The 16,055-nt window shown below is 40.7% G+C and overlaps 1 protein-coding gene across 1 annotated transcript; it reads right to left on the reverse strand.

The window, feature by feature from the left end:
- Window positions 1–6,313: 6,313 nt before the first annotated feature.
- Window positions 6,314–15,666, reverse strand: LOC131104691 (translocating chain-associated membrane protein 1-like 1). The gene is made up of 11 exons (XM_058052166.2): window positions 15,286–15,666; window positions 13,996–14,056; window positions 13,745–13,863; window positions 12,628–12,744; window positions 12,481–12,539; window positions 12,328–12,412; window positions 11,189–11,259; window positions 10,989–11,093; window positions 10,747–10,890; window positions 9,828–9,988; window positions 6,314–8,890 (listed from the first exon to the last, which is right to left on the reverse strand). Exons 1-11 carry the CDS (start codon window positions 15,403–15,405, stop codon window positions 8,817–8,819), a joined length of 1,116 nt encoding a protein of 371 aa, XP_057908149.2. The 5' UTR covers window positions 15,406–15,666; the 3' UTR covers window positions 6,314–8,816.
- Window positions 15,667–16,055: the final 389 nt, after the last annotated feature.

Below are 16,055 nucleotides of genomic sequence, written 5' to 3' on the forward strand. Positions count from 1 at the left end.
ATCAATCACAAATTGGGGCGGTTGTAGAATCATCACCTCCAAAGCATCTGAAATAATTAAGGTTAGTGTTTGTAAAAAGAATATTAAGGAAGAAGAGGATAAGAACGTATAATTATGAAATCTGGAAATGTGTGTTTACTGTCACATTGCTCGTGCAATCAGGTCATCAAAAGGCTTTTTTTTTTCCTCCAACACACGTGACTTCTTAGTGCTATCAGCCGACTCTGTATGCACATGCGTGTACATGGGAGTCAAAATCCATGCAGCACAGAGGACATGCATAAATCATGCCAATAACCCCCCCCCAACCCCCTATGCATGTTTGTTGATCTCCGCTTTGTTCAGTGTGATTGCTTCAGGCAACAATGTGACACGTGCAGACTTTAATACTGAGGCCACAAGCTCACACTGCAACATTCCACCCAATATCATGATTTGCTATGGTCTGGTTAGCAGACATAGGCGGCATAGAGTGGCCACTGTGGCGCGGATGTACAGTTCATCTGCCGTCTGATCACATGATGTTCGGGTTTTTGTTGTTTCATCACTGCAATCACAGCATTAAACTCGGTGATAATATTCCAGCGTGCAGTTTAAAGTCCATTATAGACTGCACTTAAATTATTCTGTAAATGGTTCCTATTTCTGTGACTTTATGTGTTAAATGAAAGTAAGCGATGCAATAAGCAGAGTCCGCCAATGTATATAAAATACAAAGACAAGCTTTGCTCCACTGTTTGCTTCCCTTAAAGGTCAGCTCTGTCAAATTTGTGAGGATTTACTTTTTACTACAGCACATAAGTTCTGCTGCTGTGAGCACAAATGATGCAGACTGCACGTAAAACAGAGATGTGAAACTGATCACGATATTTTGGAGTCAGACCGATTCCAAATGCATGGTCGTAGAGGACTGTATTTGGCCTGTAAATAATGTTTAGGATAATTTTATCTTCTGTCCTGTGGTGGAGACTATCTCAGATGAATTTGTGCAAGCAGTTGGCTACACCCTTGACTGGGCGGCAGGCTAACACAAGGCACATATAGACATTTTTTAGCTTAAAACAACTATCACACATTCTAATATATCTATATATGTAACTGTCCATCCATTCATTCATTCATTCATTTTCTACCGCTTTTCCTCACGAGGGTCGCGGGGGGTGCTGGAGCCTATCCCAGCTGTCTTTGGGCGAGAGGCGGGGTACACCTTGGACTGGTCGCCAGCCAATCACAGGGCACATATAGACAAACAACCATTCACACTCACATTCATACCTATGGACAATTTGGAGTCGCCAATTAACCTAGCATGTTTGTGGGAGGAAACCGGAGTATCCGTAGAAAACCCACGCATGCACAGGAAGAACATGCAAACTCCACACAGAGATGGCCGAGGGTGGAATCGAACCCTGGTCTTCTTGCTGTGAGGTCTGCGCGCTAACCACTAGACTGCCGTGCCACTTGTACTTACAGTGAAGAAAATAAGTATTTGAACACCCTGCTATTTTGCTATTTCTCCCACTTAGAAATCATGGAGGGGTCTGAAATTTTCATCGTAGGTGCATGTCCACTGTGAGAGAGATAAACTAAAAAGAAAAATCCAGAAATCACAATGCATGATTTTTTAACAATTTATTTGTGTGATACAGCTGCAAATAAGTATTTGAACACCTGTGTATCATCTAGAATTCTGACCCTGAAAGACCTGTTAGTCTGCCCATTAGAAGTCCACCTGCACTCCATGTATCATCCTGAATCAGATGCACCTGTTTGAGGTCGTTAGCTGCATAAAGACACCTGTCCACCCCATACAATCAGTAAGACTTTAACTTGTAACATGGCGAAGACCAAAGAGCTGTCCAAAGACACCAGAGACAAAATTGTACACCTCCACAAGGCTGGAAAGGGCTACGGAGCAATTACCAAGCAGCTTGGTGAAAAAAGGTCCACTGTTGGAGCTATCATTAGAAAATGGAAGAAGCTAAACATGACGGTCAATCTCAATCGGAGTGGAGCCCCATGCAAGATATCACCTCGTGGGGTCTCAATGATTCTAAGAAAGGTGAGGAATCAGCCCAGAACTACACGACAGGACTTGGTCAATGACCTGAAAAGAGCTGGGACCACCGTTTCCAAGGTTACTGTAGGTAATACACTAAGACGTCATGATGTGAAATCATGCATGGCACGAAAGGTTCCCCTGCTTAAACCAGCACATGTCAAGGCCCGTCTTAAGTTTGCATATGACCATTTGGATGATACAGAGGAGTCATGGGAGAAAGTTTTATGGTCAGATGAGACCAAAATAGAACTTTTTGGTCATAATTCCAATAAGCGTGTTTGGAGGAAGAAGAATGAAGAGTACAATCCGAAGAACACCATCCCTACTGTGAAGCATGGGGGTGGTAGCATCATGCTTTGGGGGTGTTTTTCTGCACATGGGACAGGACGAGTGCACTGCATTAAAGAGAGGATGACTGGGGCCGTGTATTGTGAGATTTTGGGGAACAACCTCCTTCCCTCTGTCAGAGCATTGAAGATGGGTCGTGGCTGGGTCTTCCAACACGACAACGACCCGAAGCACACAGCCAGGAAAACCAAGGAGTGGCTCCGTAAGAAGCATATCAAGGTTCTAGCATGGCCCAGCCAGTCTCCAGACCTGAACCCAATCGAAAATCTTTGGAGGGAGCTCAAACTCCGTGTTTCTCAGCGACAGCCCAGAAACCTGACTGATCTAGAGAAGATCTGTGTGGAGGAGTGGGCCAAGATCCCTCCTGCAGTGTGTGCAAACCTGGTGAAAAACTACAGGAAACGTTTGACCTCTGTAATAGCAAACAAAGGCTACTGTACCAAATATTAACATTCATTTTCTCAGGTGTTCAAATACTTATTTGCAGCTGTATCACACAAATAAATTGTTAAAAAATCATGCATTGTGATTTCTGGATTTTTCTTTTTAGTTTATCTCTCTCACAGTGGACATGCACCTACGATGAAAATTTCAGACCCCTCCATGATTTCTAAGTGGGAGAAATAGCAAAATAGCAGGGTGTTCAAATACTTATTTTCTTCACTGTATCTAAGTACAAGTTGCAGGCAGCCTTAGTCGGGAAGCCCAGACTTCTCGGACTCTTGCCACCTCTTCCAGTTTCACCAGCATGTCCTTGAACCCACCACCAGGGAGCCATTCAGGAAGCATCCGGATTGGCCTCTTGATGTGAAGGAGCTGGTCTCCTCTATCCCCCTAACCTGTGGTGTCCACCCATTGGGTTCGGAGGTTAGTGCCATGGCTGGCACTGAACATCTCACAACCAGAGTTTCTATCTGCTGCCTTTAGAAATGGAGATACACAATTCGGACTCGATATCCTTGGCTAGGGACTGTGATGCCCCTCCAGGTCACACCATTGAATGAAAACCACTAGCATGGGTACTCTGTGCTGGGTTTTGGTGCATACACACAAACAACAGTCAGTCTTTCCTTGGGCCCATTCAAGGCTGCCACTCCAACAAGTCCTCCAGGACGTTGCTGCAGTGAGACACTCTGACCCTCTTCATCTTCACGGACACCTGTTGTTTGTGGTCTCCCGCTCACGGGTGTCTCCACGGCAACTGCTGTGTTATTGCCATGACATCTCGTGGACTGAGGCTTCAGGTTTGGGCAATAGGTTGGGCGAACTTCTTCATGCATGTAAGGACATTCTCGTACATACACACACACTCACCATGCATACATTCACCCACCCCAGTGTAGGGAGGCGGGGTCCACTGCGGGGTCGCTAACTTGCATGGCTGCAAAAAAGAACACCACACTGTATCACCCCCCAACACACACACAGAACAGGAGCATTGATTGATTAATTGATTGATTGACAGTGATGTATAACTCCGGTTATTTACATACATACAAACATAACCATATTTTTGTAAAAAAAAACAACATTGTTTTTAGTGCATGTGGATGATCGGCCATATTTGTTTGAGATACCCGCCCACGTGTTCTCCATTGCGGCACCATTAATTCCACCCTCGGGCCATCTCTGTGTGGAGTTTGCATGTTCTCCCCGTGCATGCGTGGGTTTTCTCCGGGTACTCCGGTTTCCTCCCACATTCCAAAAACATGCTAGGTTAATTAATTAGCGACTCCAAATTGTCCATAGGTATGAATGTGAGTGTGAATGGTTGTTTGTCTATATGTGCCCTGTGATTGGCTGGCGACCAGTCCAGGGTGTACCCCGCCTCTCGCCCGAAGACAGCTGGGATAGGCTCCAGCACCCGCCGCGACCCTCGTGAGGAAAAGCGGTAGAAAATGAATGAATGAATGTTCTCCATTCCCACCTTCCTAAATGCATTTACGTCTATTCTGGGTGCTGGAGCCTATCCCAGCTGTCTTCGGGCGAGAGGTGGGGTACACCCTGGACTGGTTGCCAGCCAATCACAGGGCACATATAGACAAACAACCATTCACACTCACATTCATACCTATGGACACCAGTTGTATAATACTCACAGTTCTGCCCACCAAACTAAAGTGAATCTGATCACATGCCCTGCACTGTTGCCTGTTTTTCTTCCTCTCGCTTCCTTGACCATGTCTTCTTCACTCCCATCTATTTCCATTCCCGTTTCCAATGCCTCCAGATGTTTCCACTCTTTCCACACTCTTGTCCTTCACTGTTGCGCACCTGCTCTTACCGGCCACCTCAAACACACCCCTCTGGTCCGCTGGCCCCCCCAAATAGCTGCGAGGTCATGAACGTCTTCGGTCTCTGCACATCACAGGACACCGCATGAAAAAAAAAAAAAAAAAAAACAGTCTCGGAGAGCAGCTGCTCCTCAATTTGCTCATCTGAGACAATCAATGGAAAACAATGCTGGAGGACTACAATACTTACAAGAGACTATGCACGGATACATAAATGCACAAGCTCCAGTCTGGATAATGGTGGCTATTTGTCTGCATGTCCGGGATTATGTCCTATTAAATACAGAATTTAAAATGAGCTTTGTTAAATAAGAAAGTACTCCACTTTTAATGAAGTTAATTTATATGGAAATTGCACGGAATACTGACAATTCACTGAGATTTATCCTCATTGGTTGTAGCGGAGGAATCGATGGGGTCGGAACACTGACCACATCCTTCCATCCTGAACCATTTTGCCTCTCAAGCACACTCCAGATAATCCAGATCATGTATATTGGCGCCGTAGATGGGGTTTGTGTGCGCTTGATGGAGAATGCGTGTGTGAACTCCTGTCCTTGTGCTGACCCTGCAGAGCTCAAGCCTTCCTCCTTAACTCTTACTGATCCATCATGCTGTCTGCTTGTGGCCGGAGAATAGTCATTACTCCGAAGCAGCACAACACGCCAAACACTGAGCTGCAGGTGTCTCTTTTCTGTTGCGTGCTTCCACGAATACGTACGCCATGTTTACTTTCACAGCAGTCAAGTTGCACAACATGTGGTGGAGATAAGGCCCGGCGTCGTCAATAAAAGCAAAATGATCAACTGATTGACGGCTGAGGACTAAATCATTTAAAGTGAGGTGGATATTGTGTGAGAAGACAATGTTTTCATCTTTCTCACATGATTTATTAATGCAGGTTTGTATGAAGCCATGCTTCCCCTGCAGACTGTTTCTGTCCCTCGGCAAAAATCAAAAAGCTCAGGGATGCCCTCTGGTGGTCATGTGAGATGAAGGAATAATCTAATCAATATCAAGATGATAGTTAAAAATGTTTAAATTAGCAAATTCATTTTAGGATTATTAGTAGTAGTGTTGTTTGTCATTATCTTGCAAGGAACACACACACACACACACACACACACACATATATATATTAGGGTCCATCAAATTTGAATGAGAAATTAATATCAATTTCATTTTTTTCTAATGAACATAAAAAATGTCTTCTGCAAAGTTTTGAGGAAATCCATTGAGATTTAGGGGTGCCACATCACAAATAAACTTTTATAAAATTTCAGAAAATGTGCAATTTATATTCTAATTGCCAAAAAGTTGACCTGGAAATGTTGAGTACAATGAACTTCTATACAACATCATTTTTTAATAGAGTTATTAAAGTAAATATATATTTTTTCTCTTTGGGCAGATTGGGTATTCCTCAGAATTCAACTTTCAAGATTCTCCATTCATTTGTCCTATTGACAAAATGAATGGCGGTAAATGGGACATGTTCACATGGTCTTACCCTGAATTTTATGTAGCAGTGATGGATATTTCACATACATATAAAGTTTAAACACTTTGTTTTTTATTTTATTTGTATTTTATTGTAAACACAAGGGGCAATAGTAACATATTTAAATAACAATTCATGGTGACCAGTAAGCACCACTTTATTCCACAAAAACAGATGTATGGTGGCACCCCTAAATAATCATGTATTGGAAAAATATTTTGTATGTGTTGTGTCTACATATATTGGAACACTTTTAGTACCCAGCCATATCAAAATTCAATAACTGTGTTTTTTGATGCACCCTAATATATATATTTATATATATATATCAAATGAAGGCATGTGCAGAATTAAAACAATTGAATGCAATTTGTGGATAACAATTTAATGGACAAAGGCATTAGCAACTGTTACCACAATGCCATACATATTAAGATGTGGGGGAAAAGTACCTTTTTAAAAAAAAAAACTGCACAAATTACTTCATAAAAGTCAGATTTTGCACACTAACAGTTTGTCATTAATTTAAAATTTAGGACCAATTAAAAAAAAAAAAAAAAAAAAAAGTTACAATGTGAAAGCTACAGCATAGAGGCAATCGAGACTTGCTTCAAATAAGGCCATTAAAAGTGAAAGAAACAAATACATACCCATACTACTTCAACAAGCTTCATTCTTAGATCATAATTCAGACCAAAAAAAAAAACATGGTTGTTGCCCCACTATATAAAAAAAATAGCTTTAAATGAGACACTTATTCCAGTCCAGGGTGCCATTTAAATCTGAGACATTTTAGTAACAGGCTGGTACACGTTCCAAAGCTCTTCCTTCCTTCCTTCCATCCCATGTCATCTCAACATCACTGGAAATGTGACGCAAGGGAATAAACACAAATCACAGGCTCTCAACAATTAGCACGTAACTATCGGACTGATCAGGTTTCAAAAGCGGGCAGCGATTAAGACGCACGTGGAGTGGAGTGATTTAATGGGCAGATTGTCACATTTCATGCTCTGCACACAAGACTTTCTTTTATACTGGACAAGCAGTAAACATTGTTGTCACAATTCAACTTGATTGACACGTATACAATACACAATAACCAGAACAACACACACACACACACACAAAAACACACCTCCCACTGCAACATGGGATGTAAGTGGAGGAACAAGTCATGCCCTGATTTAAGAAAAAAAAAAGTTAAATGGAAGAAGCACACAAGCAAAAACAAGTGAGACAACCCACTGACATTATAAGGACACTTGAAGGATTGTATTGATTGGATTAACCAAACACAGTTGCTATGGATACCTGTGTTTGCTGGTTATATTAACTATCTGTAATCTATGATAAAAAATAAATAAACCTCTTGCAGCAGTTGTAAAAAGGCCACTGGATGCTTGTGTATGTGTGTGAAAGAGAGCGAGATTGAGTAGTAAACTCAATAGCACAAGTAAGAGTTAACCATAGTGTGTCCGAACCACCATGCCATAGAAAAATACTGAGTTGCAGCCCCAAACACAGTTTCTTGCTCAAGGGTTCCGCTCATGCTGACATTTAGATTTAACCGTATGTGTACAGTGAAGCTTTAAAAGGTTACAGTACCGGACAGCTCCCGGACATGGACGGTGCTCATGTGAGTAGCGTGAAGCTGTTCACCAGGCTAGCGGGAATTAAATAAAACTAAAAAGAACAAAAGTGCCTCAATCCCATTGTTGGATTTCAAAGGCACAAATGATCATTAGTTAACAATTTCAACAACAACTATCGCTACAGTAAATAGCACGGATCGACACAAACTGGAATGCTTTCTATGTGTTTTTTTGGAATATGAGCCAGCAGAACACAAACACAAAAAAAACCAACCTTGTACAGTGTATCCGTACATTAACACTTAACATTAACAAACTGAAATGTCACTGTAGCGAAAAAACAACAAGTCAACATTGGATCATTGTTGTATTTTTGTGAAACGTCTTCTGTTTAAAGCATGAAAACCAACGTCTGTCTTGTAATCCTCTACGCAGAAGATTAAACAACCTCCGAGTGAGTCTTCCAAGAGGAATCTCGACACCAAAAAGGACCGCTACGTGAGGTTTCTCAAGGCTAAAATATGCTACCGCATCACGGTGCCCAAAGTAAGCAACACTGGTTCCTTTCTCACCAAACCCTCCAGCAGAACTTGACATGCATCTCCAAAATATTCTAACCTTGCGTTTTTAGTACATTTCTTTTTTTTACCGTCCTGGGAATGCGCCAAAAAAACAAAAAAAAAAAACAATGGCGCACATGGAGGAGCGTCTCACTGATAAATATGCAACATGCAAATATGAGCAGTGAAATGAATACAACAAACATGAGCGGTTTCAGAGCAACATGAAACTCCACATGGAATAGTTCCAACTGTTGTTGCTAACGCTCAAGAAAACACTGCCCCTAGCGTTTTGGTAGAGAATTGCAAGTCACACCACGCTCAACCCGGGCCGAAGACCTATACAGGATCAAGATGGCGCCACAAAGGTCGACGTAGTGACGGTGCCGTAGAATAGTTCAGCTTTCAATGTGATTTTGTTTTTTTTGAGAGCAGTAAACACACACAACTGAGTTTTTAGGAGTTTTTAGCTTTTCTCGCTTGTGGTGATGTTTTGTCATCAGGCTTCACAATCCCATTGGCAGCTCCTCCTGAACACAAAAAAACAGAATTAGAGTAATAGAATAAAATACAGACTAAATCAGATATAACTAAATAAACTCCACTCCACCGTAATTTAAACCATGACTGCCCTCTGTTCCAACCTTGTGTGTGGACAATGTTGGCTGTTTAAGTATATAGCAACTCTTTGCATGGAATAAAACACCTTAAGCAAAACTGAAATGCATTGAAAAGGTACAAAAAGCGACAATTTTAATGAATATGAGTCATTTAGAAACTGAAGCTTGACTGAAATGCTGTGGAAATACGCGCAAATGTAGAATGACCGTAAGAGTAGTTTGAGCTCAACTCTGGAATAGAACTAACGATCACTAGATGACGACCAAAGACGTGTGGGCTAAATAATTCTCCAGCAGAGGGCATTGTTGAAATTGTATAAAACACCTTAAGCAAAACTGAAATGCATTGAAAAGGTACAAAAAGCGACAATTTTAATGAATATGAGTCATTTAGAAACTGAAGCTTGACTGAAATGCTGTGGAAATACGCGCAAATGTAGAATGACCGTAAGAGTAGTTTGAGCTCAACTCTGGAATAGAACCAACGATCACTAGATGGTGACCAAAGACGTGTGGGCTAAATAATTCTCCAGCAGAGGGCATCGTTGAAATTGTATAAAACACCTTTAGCAAAACTGAAATGCATTGAAAAGGTACAAAAAGCGACAATTTCAATGAATATGAGTCGTTAAGAAACTGAAGCTTGACTGAAATGCTGTGGAAAATATGTTCAAATGTAGAATGACAGTAAGAGTAGTTTGAGCTCAACTCTGGAATAGAACTAACGATCACTAGGTGACGACCAAAGACGTGTGGGCTAAATAAACTAGAATGGGTGAACTTTTAAAAATAAGCCGCAAATGGACAAAAGAACTCACTATTTGATCAATAAATAGGTCCCACTCACCCCTTGTAAGTTCCCGTTTGTAAGGTTTACTCTTTGGGCTGGCTGTCTTCTTCTTAGAGGCCTGATTCAGACTATGTTCTCTCCACTTCTTTAATTGGAAATTGATGAACTTCCACATCATCCAAGCCTGAGTCAGGCAGATGGCGGCCAAACACGTCATTCTAAAGGCGCACAATGGACACAGTCAAAGTCATAGATTCATACAATGACTTCTATTGCTATACATCCCGATGGACATTGTCATCGTGAGATCATCTGAACTCCAGATGTCAAACCCCGAAATTGTGAACATGATATCAGACAAAGTACAGTAAAGTCTCGTTATATCGATATCGGTTAAAACAAATTACTACTTATTACGATACTATTTTCATTTCCCGGCAAATTTCTAGTCTTTTATGATATAATTAGCTCCGTTAGTACGATACACGGTTATTATGATAATCCGGTTACTACGATGCCCTTTTCATCTCCCGCCAGCCAATTTGGTCTGCTTATATCGATACAAAAGCAGCTTAAATCAATCTTTGCTTAAGGATTTCAATACCAAAAAAGAACACGGCGAACGGCTGCTTCCAGTCAACTTTATTTTTCACACTTCCACCACCAGAGTGCAGCACACACAGGGGAAAACACCCGTCCCTCGCGCCTACCCCTCCGGGTGGCAACACTTTCCCTATCGATAGTTCCGGGGTGAATTATGTTCCGGGTAGTAGTACAAAAGCATGCTAGATACGCAATCCATGAACTCAAGGAGAAAATTACATGCCATATCAAAGATCCGCCCACTTTTAATGCAGTTCGGCGCAGGATCGGATATATGGATAGTCCGGTTATATCGGTATTTTTTCCGACTCCCGAGAATATCGATATAACGAGACTTTACTGTATATGTCACATTATATTAATTGGAACTTGCCTTATGGTGAGTACATTAAAGTTTCCTTCCACCAGCGAAAAGCCTTGCTTTTCTGTCCGGGGCAAACCAAAGCCAAACGTCAGGACTGACAGGGTGAGAGTGAGCAGCCGAGCAATGACAAACAGCAAAGCCCACAGAGTGAAACTGTAAAAGACAAATGAAGTAAAGCTATTATACGTATATATTCGGTTGTTGACGTCAGCACCCTAATGACATGACTTATTGGATTTATGGAATGATACCCCTTCTGCTTGTTCTCGTCACTGAAGTAGAAGAGGCGTGAGGCGTGAAACAGGAGCTCCACTAAGTAGTGAGGGACCAGCAACATTAAGCCGAGTCGGTGGAGGCTGCACAAAAGGAACAAAGAGTAACAAATACATTGCTTTAATTGTTTCATGCATGTAAAACTATAAAAACAGATTTTGTGAGAGTCACTACTTACTTTAAGACATAGGCACCAGTGATGTGAACAACATAAAGGCAAATATAGTAGAGTTGGCGGGGGATGTCCTCCTGGAGACATAACACAAATAAAACAAGAGTGGGAGTTTCTGTCTGCAGGTTCCATGTTCTCTCAGATTTTTGTGTGGGTTCTCCAGCTTCTTCAAAATCATGTACTAATGCTGTAAATGTAAATGGTTATACATCCCAGTCTCTTAAGTGTAATTTAAACCATGACTGCCCTCTGTTCCAAGCTTGTGTGTGAACAATGTTGGCTGTTTAAGTATGTAGCAACTATTTGCCTTGAATAAAACACCTTAAGCAAAACTGAAATGCATTGAAAAGGTACAAAAATCTACATTTTCAATGAATAGGAGTCGTTTAGAAACTGAAGCTTGACTGAAATGCTGTGGAAATATGCTCAAATGTAGAATGACACTAAGAGTAGTTTGAGCTCAGTTCTGGAATAGAACCAACGATCACTAGATGACGACCAAAGACTTGTAGGCTAAATAATTTTCCAGCAGAGGGCATTGTTAAAATTGAATAAAACACCTTAAGCAAAACTGAAATGCATTGAAAGGGTACAAAAATCTACATTTTCAATGAATATGAGTCGTTTAGAAACTGAAGCTTGACTGAAATGCTGTGGAAATATGCTCAAATGTAGAATGACAGTAAGAGTAGTTTGAGCTCAACTCTGGAATAGAACCAACGATCACTAGATGACGACCAAAGACGTGTGGGTTAAATAATTCTCCAGCAGAGGGCATCGTTGAAATTGAATAAAACACCTTAAGCAAAACTGAAATGCATTGAAAAGGTACAAAAAGCGACAATTTCAATGAATAGGAGTCGTTTAGAAACTGAAGCTTGACTGAAATGCTGTGGAAATATGCTCAAATGTAGAATGACAGTAAGAGTAGTTTGAGCTCAACTCTGGAATAGAACCAACGATCACTAGATGACGACCAAAGACGTGTGGGTTAAATAATTCTCCAGCAGAGGGCATCGTTGAAATTTATTTTCAATGGGAAAACTTGACAGAAAATATGAAATGACACTAATTGTGAGAATATTTTGAAAAGTCTGAATTGCCAGATTCAGATAGACAGATTGTTTCTAAATGAAATGACTTACCTTGCGCACTTTTTGAAAGTACAATTCCGGAAGTGCGTGAAGCCAATAGGCAATTTGACAAATATAGAAAAACTTGGCCTGAAAACTAAAGAAACAAAACAGACATTACGGTACAACGTTTGATATACTGTCAGTAAATAACTGTTTACTTACACCATGTGAGTATGTGGGTAACCCTCCCATAGGAAAGTGGGATTTTTTGCAAAGTCCTCCTGTCCAGAAAGAGAAAGAAAGAAAGCAAGAGAATATATTAATAGGTAACAGAAGACATGAAGAGACATACGTAACATACGTACGTACCGCTGTCAGGATGCTGCAACCCCAAATGAAGGAGAACAGGTAGAACGCCGCCAGTTGCCCTGATTCATTGAACTTGCTGTGTTTGGTTTTTGACAGATGCAGTCGTCTGTTAATTTTCTAAAAATAAAACAAAACATTAAGATTGACATTATAATAGCACCATGTATGAGTGATTGAAATTTCCAATGATTTTTCACCAGTCGAGAGCGCCACTTAAATTGCCCATTCATTTACAATGGGACATTTTTCAAAGAAAATATGAAATTATAATCAATGTGGGAATATTTTAAAAAGACTGAATTGGTAGCACACTTGTCCCGAGTGAGCTGAACATTTTGATGTTGGATTTGTTTGAATTGGTTAAGAAAGGGAGGAGCTGATGCTGTTAAGTACGCCAGCCAATGTACTTTTAAACTTGCGGCACACGCAATCCTCCCCCGACAAAGTTCTTCTTTGTTGAATTTTATCCAAGTTGTATAGCTTAGTTGGGGGAGTGCTAGTCGTCATCTAGTGATCGTTGGTTCTATTCCAGAATTGAGCTCCAACTACTCTTACTGTCATTCTACATTTGAGCATATTTCCACAGCATTTCAGTCAAGCTTCAGTTTCTTAACGACTCATATTCAATGAAAACTGTTCTGTAATTATTCCAAAATAGTATGAAACTTCTGAATCAGTACAGGGATTAAGATTAAGAGTCCCCGCCAGAACATTAAAATAATAATAATAATTAATAATGTAATTTGGAGTCAAACCTTGGTTTTCATACAGCCCGGTTTTTGTATGAGTCTACTTTTGTTAAAAAACATTGCCTCGATTTTCGTACACCGGCTCTGTTTTTGTCTAATATTGCACGTAACAAAGTAGTCCGTTCGCCCTGTTCCGTGAAATCAAGTGCACAAATAAAACACTCTTTGGCTAAGTTCACACTGCAGGGTATGATGCAGATTCCATTTTTTTTGGTTAAAATCTGATGTCTGTTCCAAAGCAGGAACCATAGGCCGCTTCACTGACACTTTTTAGAAATAATTTCTGTATCGGTGAATACCTTTTAAGCAATAGGTCGGATATATGCGACATAACCGTTCATACTGCAGTTGTAGGCGTGGATACTCACGTCAAGAATATATTCTTGTATCAGGGCATGAAGGATGACGGCAATCAGAAGGTAAAAAAACACAGTGGCCACATCTTTTGGGCCATAATGGTAAAGGTTCACTTGGTCTTTCTTCTCATCTGGAAAAAGAAACATTTAAAAACAAACAAAAAAGAAGCAAAACAAAACCAAGAGATGATCACTAGACATTGAGTGATCTATGTCTAGATCTAGTGATCATCTCTTGGTTTTTGTTTGAGCCTTCTACTCACCGAGAACTTGTGTGACGTTGTACTGGACTGTGATGAACATGATGGCAAACTTTGCTGTGACCTGCAGTAATAAGAAGATAGATAGATGGACAGAGTTTGGATTGTGGTGAAGCAAAAACAAGAGCATTTTAATGCCATTATGGTGGTATGATGGTTTAAAGGTGCAAATAATCCAAGTAGAAGGTCTTCCCATAGGACTGCAGTCACACATCTATTGTGGAATATGCTCATAGTGGAATAAATTTAAAATGATTTATGCTTAGTTAGCTAAATCAGGGGTCTCAAACTCAATTTACTTGGGGGCCACTGGAGCTCGGATCTGGGTGAGACTGGGCCGCATCAAGTTTTCAAAAAAAAAACAAAAAAAAACGCATTTATTAAAAACAAAATTTTTTCAAAAACTTTGCTTTGGTTCCGATTTTCTCCAAGAAAAGCTCTGATAAAACATTCCACTGTTCTCAAATATCTTACTTTTTATTTTTCTACAATAAGATGAAAAATAAACAAATCAAGAATAAAAAAATCAATCAGTAATAAATAAATAAATATAATAATAATAATAAAATGGCAAATAATAAAAACTTAAGAAACCACATATAGTTGGTGGGTAGACAAATTATTTTTTCAGATTAAAATGAACAAAGCATTATTAGAGCCCTGTAGACATGACAAAACACGACTATAGTCACATTTATACTCTTTTTATTTACAACATATTGCGCAACTGCAGGGTCTTGAGACACATGCTAACTCGCAAACTAGAGAGCTAAAGCGACCTAAACGGTAGCCTTCAAGTTATTTCCTTTAAACTTAAATAGCCAAAAACGTACCACTTCCACACGGATAGGGAGGATAACTAACAGTTATTTAACCTTTAATATGAACATTAATCAAACGTAATAATTTTTTCTGGGTACATGATACCATACAGCATCCATATCAAAATTGCGCGGGCCGCACTAACATTAAACTTTCATATCAAGGCAGGGGCCTCAAACTAGTGTCCTGCGGGCCACATTTGGCCCGCGGGCCGCGTGTTTGAGACCCCTGGCTAAACTGTCATGCATGTGCATTCGTGTAGTGGGGATCAGGGCCCTTGTTATGGTATCCATATGATACTGTACTATGGTGGTGTGGTGTCATACCGATTATTACGAGAAGAGGTGAGGCAAAAATGTATGAGGTTCGACAGTGAGGAGTATGGGGAGGAAGAAGGACGACTCGGCTAATGGAACACAGCAGGCAGCTAGGCAGCAAATAAACAGTTACAGCATGGTATCCACATAGTACCTCGAACATCAGACCCAGGAGGATGATCATGGCTAGGCACGAAACCATGTCGGCATGGTTTTGGATCACAAATTCGTGGCTGAGCGCCGGCGGGCTCTTGTTCTTCTTGCGGAAACCCATGGCGCACAGGCGAGACTCTGCCTAGTCTTGCTCTTGCCGTGAACTGCACCGCCGCTGGCCTGCACCGCACAGCCGATGGACGTTTGCTCCTCTCAGTGCGCGGTCCTCGGGTGTCCCGCTGCTCATGTGTTCAAAAACATTGCGAGCCAAACAAAACCACAGCTCAACAACACCCACTTTTTTTTTAACCCACAACCGGCTGGTAAAGGCTGATGGGGGGGCCCTCCCACTTCCAATGCTCATTCATGAACCGCCCTGTGCCGTTGACGTACAAGGAGGACCCAGAGAATCTGCTGCTCCGAACCCGCCTCACGTAAGCAATTCATATACTTTTTATTATTATATTATATTATTGTATAGGTTGGGTTTTTCACGGTTTAAAGCATGCACAAGCTAAATAATTTACATGTGTTTACATAGAGAACAGTAGCGAAATGTGACCAAATACAAGAGTTGTATCAAAACTCCTAAAGACACAGTATAACTGATTTTTTACAATTTATTCTTCCTGTTCGGTTAAGAAACATACAATTAAAAACACTGAAAATCAACGTATTGTAATAATAAAACTATTAAATTAAAAAAAATGTTATTCAAGTACTTCTACCAGAAGGGGGTGCTGTGGTTCTACCTCTGGTTGAAATCTACTG

The sequence above is a fragment of the Doryrhamphus excisus genome, linkage group LG15 (assembly GCF_037039965.1).
Source record: "Doryrhamphus excisus strain RoL-2023G ecotype Guam linkage group LG15, RoL_Dexc_Guam_v1.1, whole genome shotgun sequence".
NCBI classification, from domain to species: Eukaryota; Metazoa; Chordata; class Actinopteri; order Syngnathiformes; family Syngnathidae; genus Doryrhamphus; species Doryrhamphus excisus.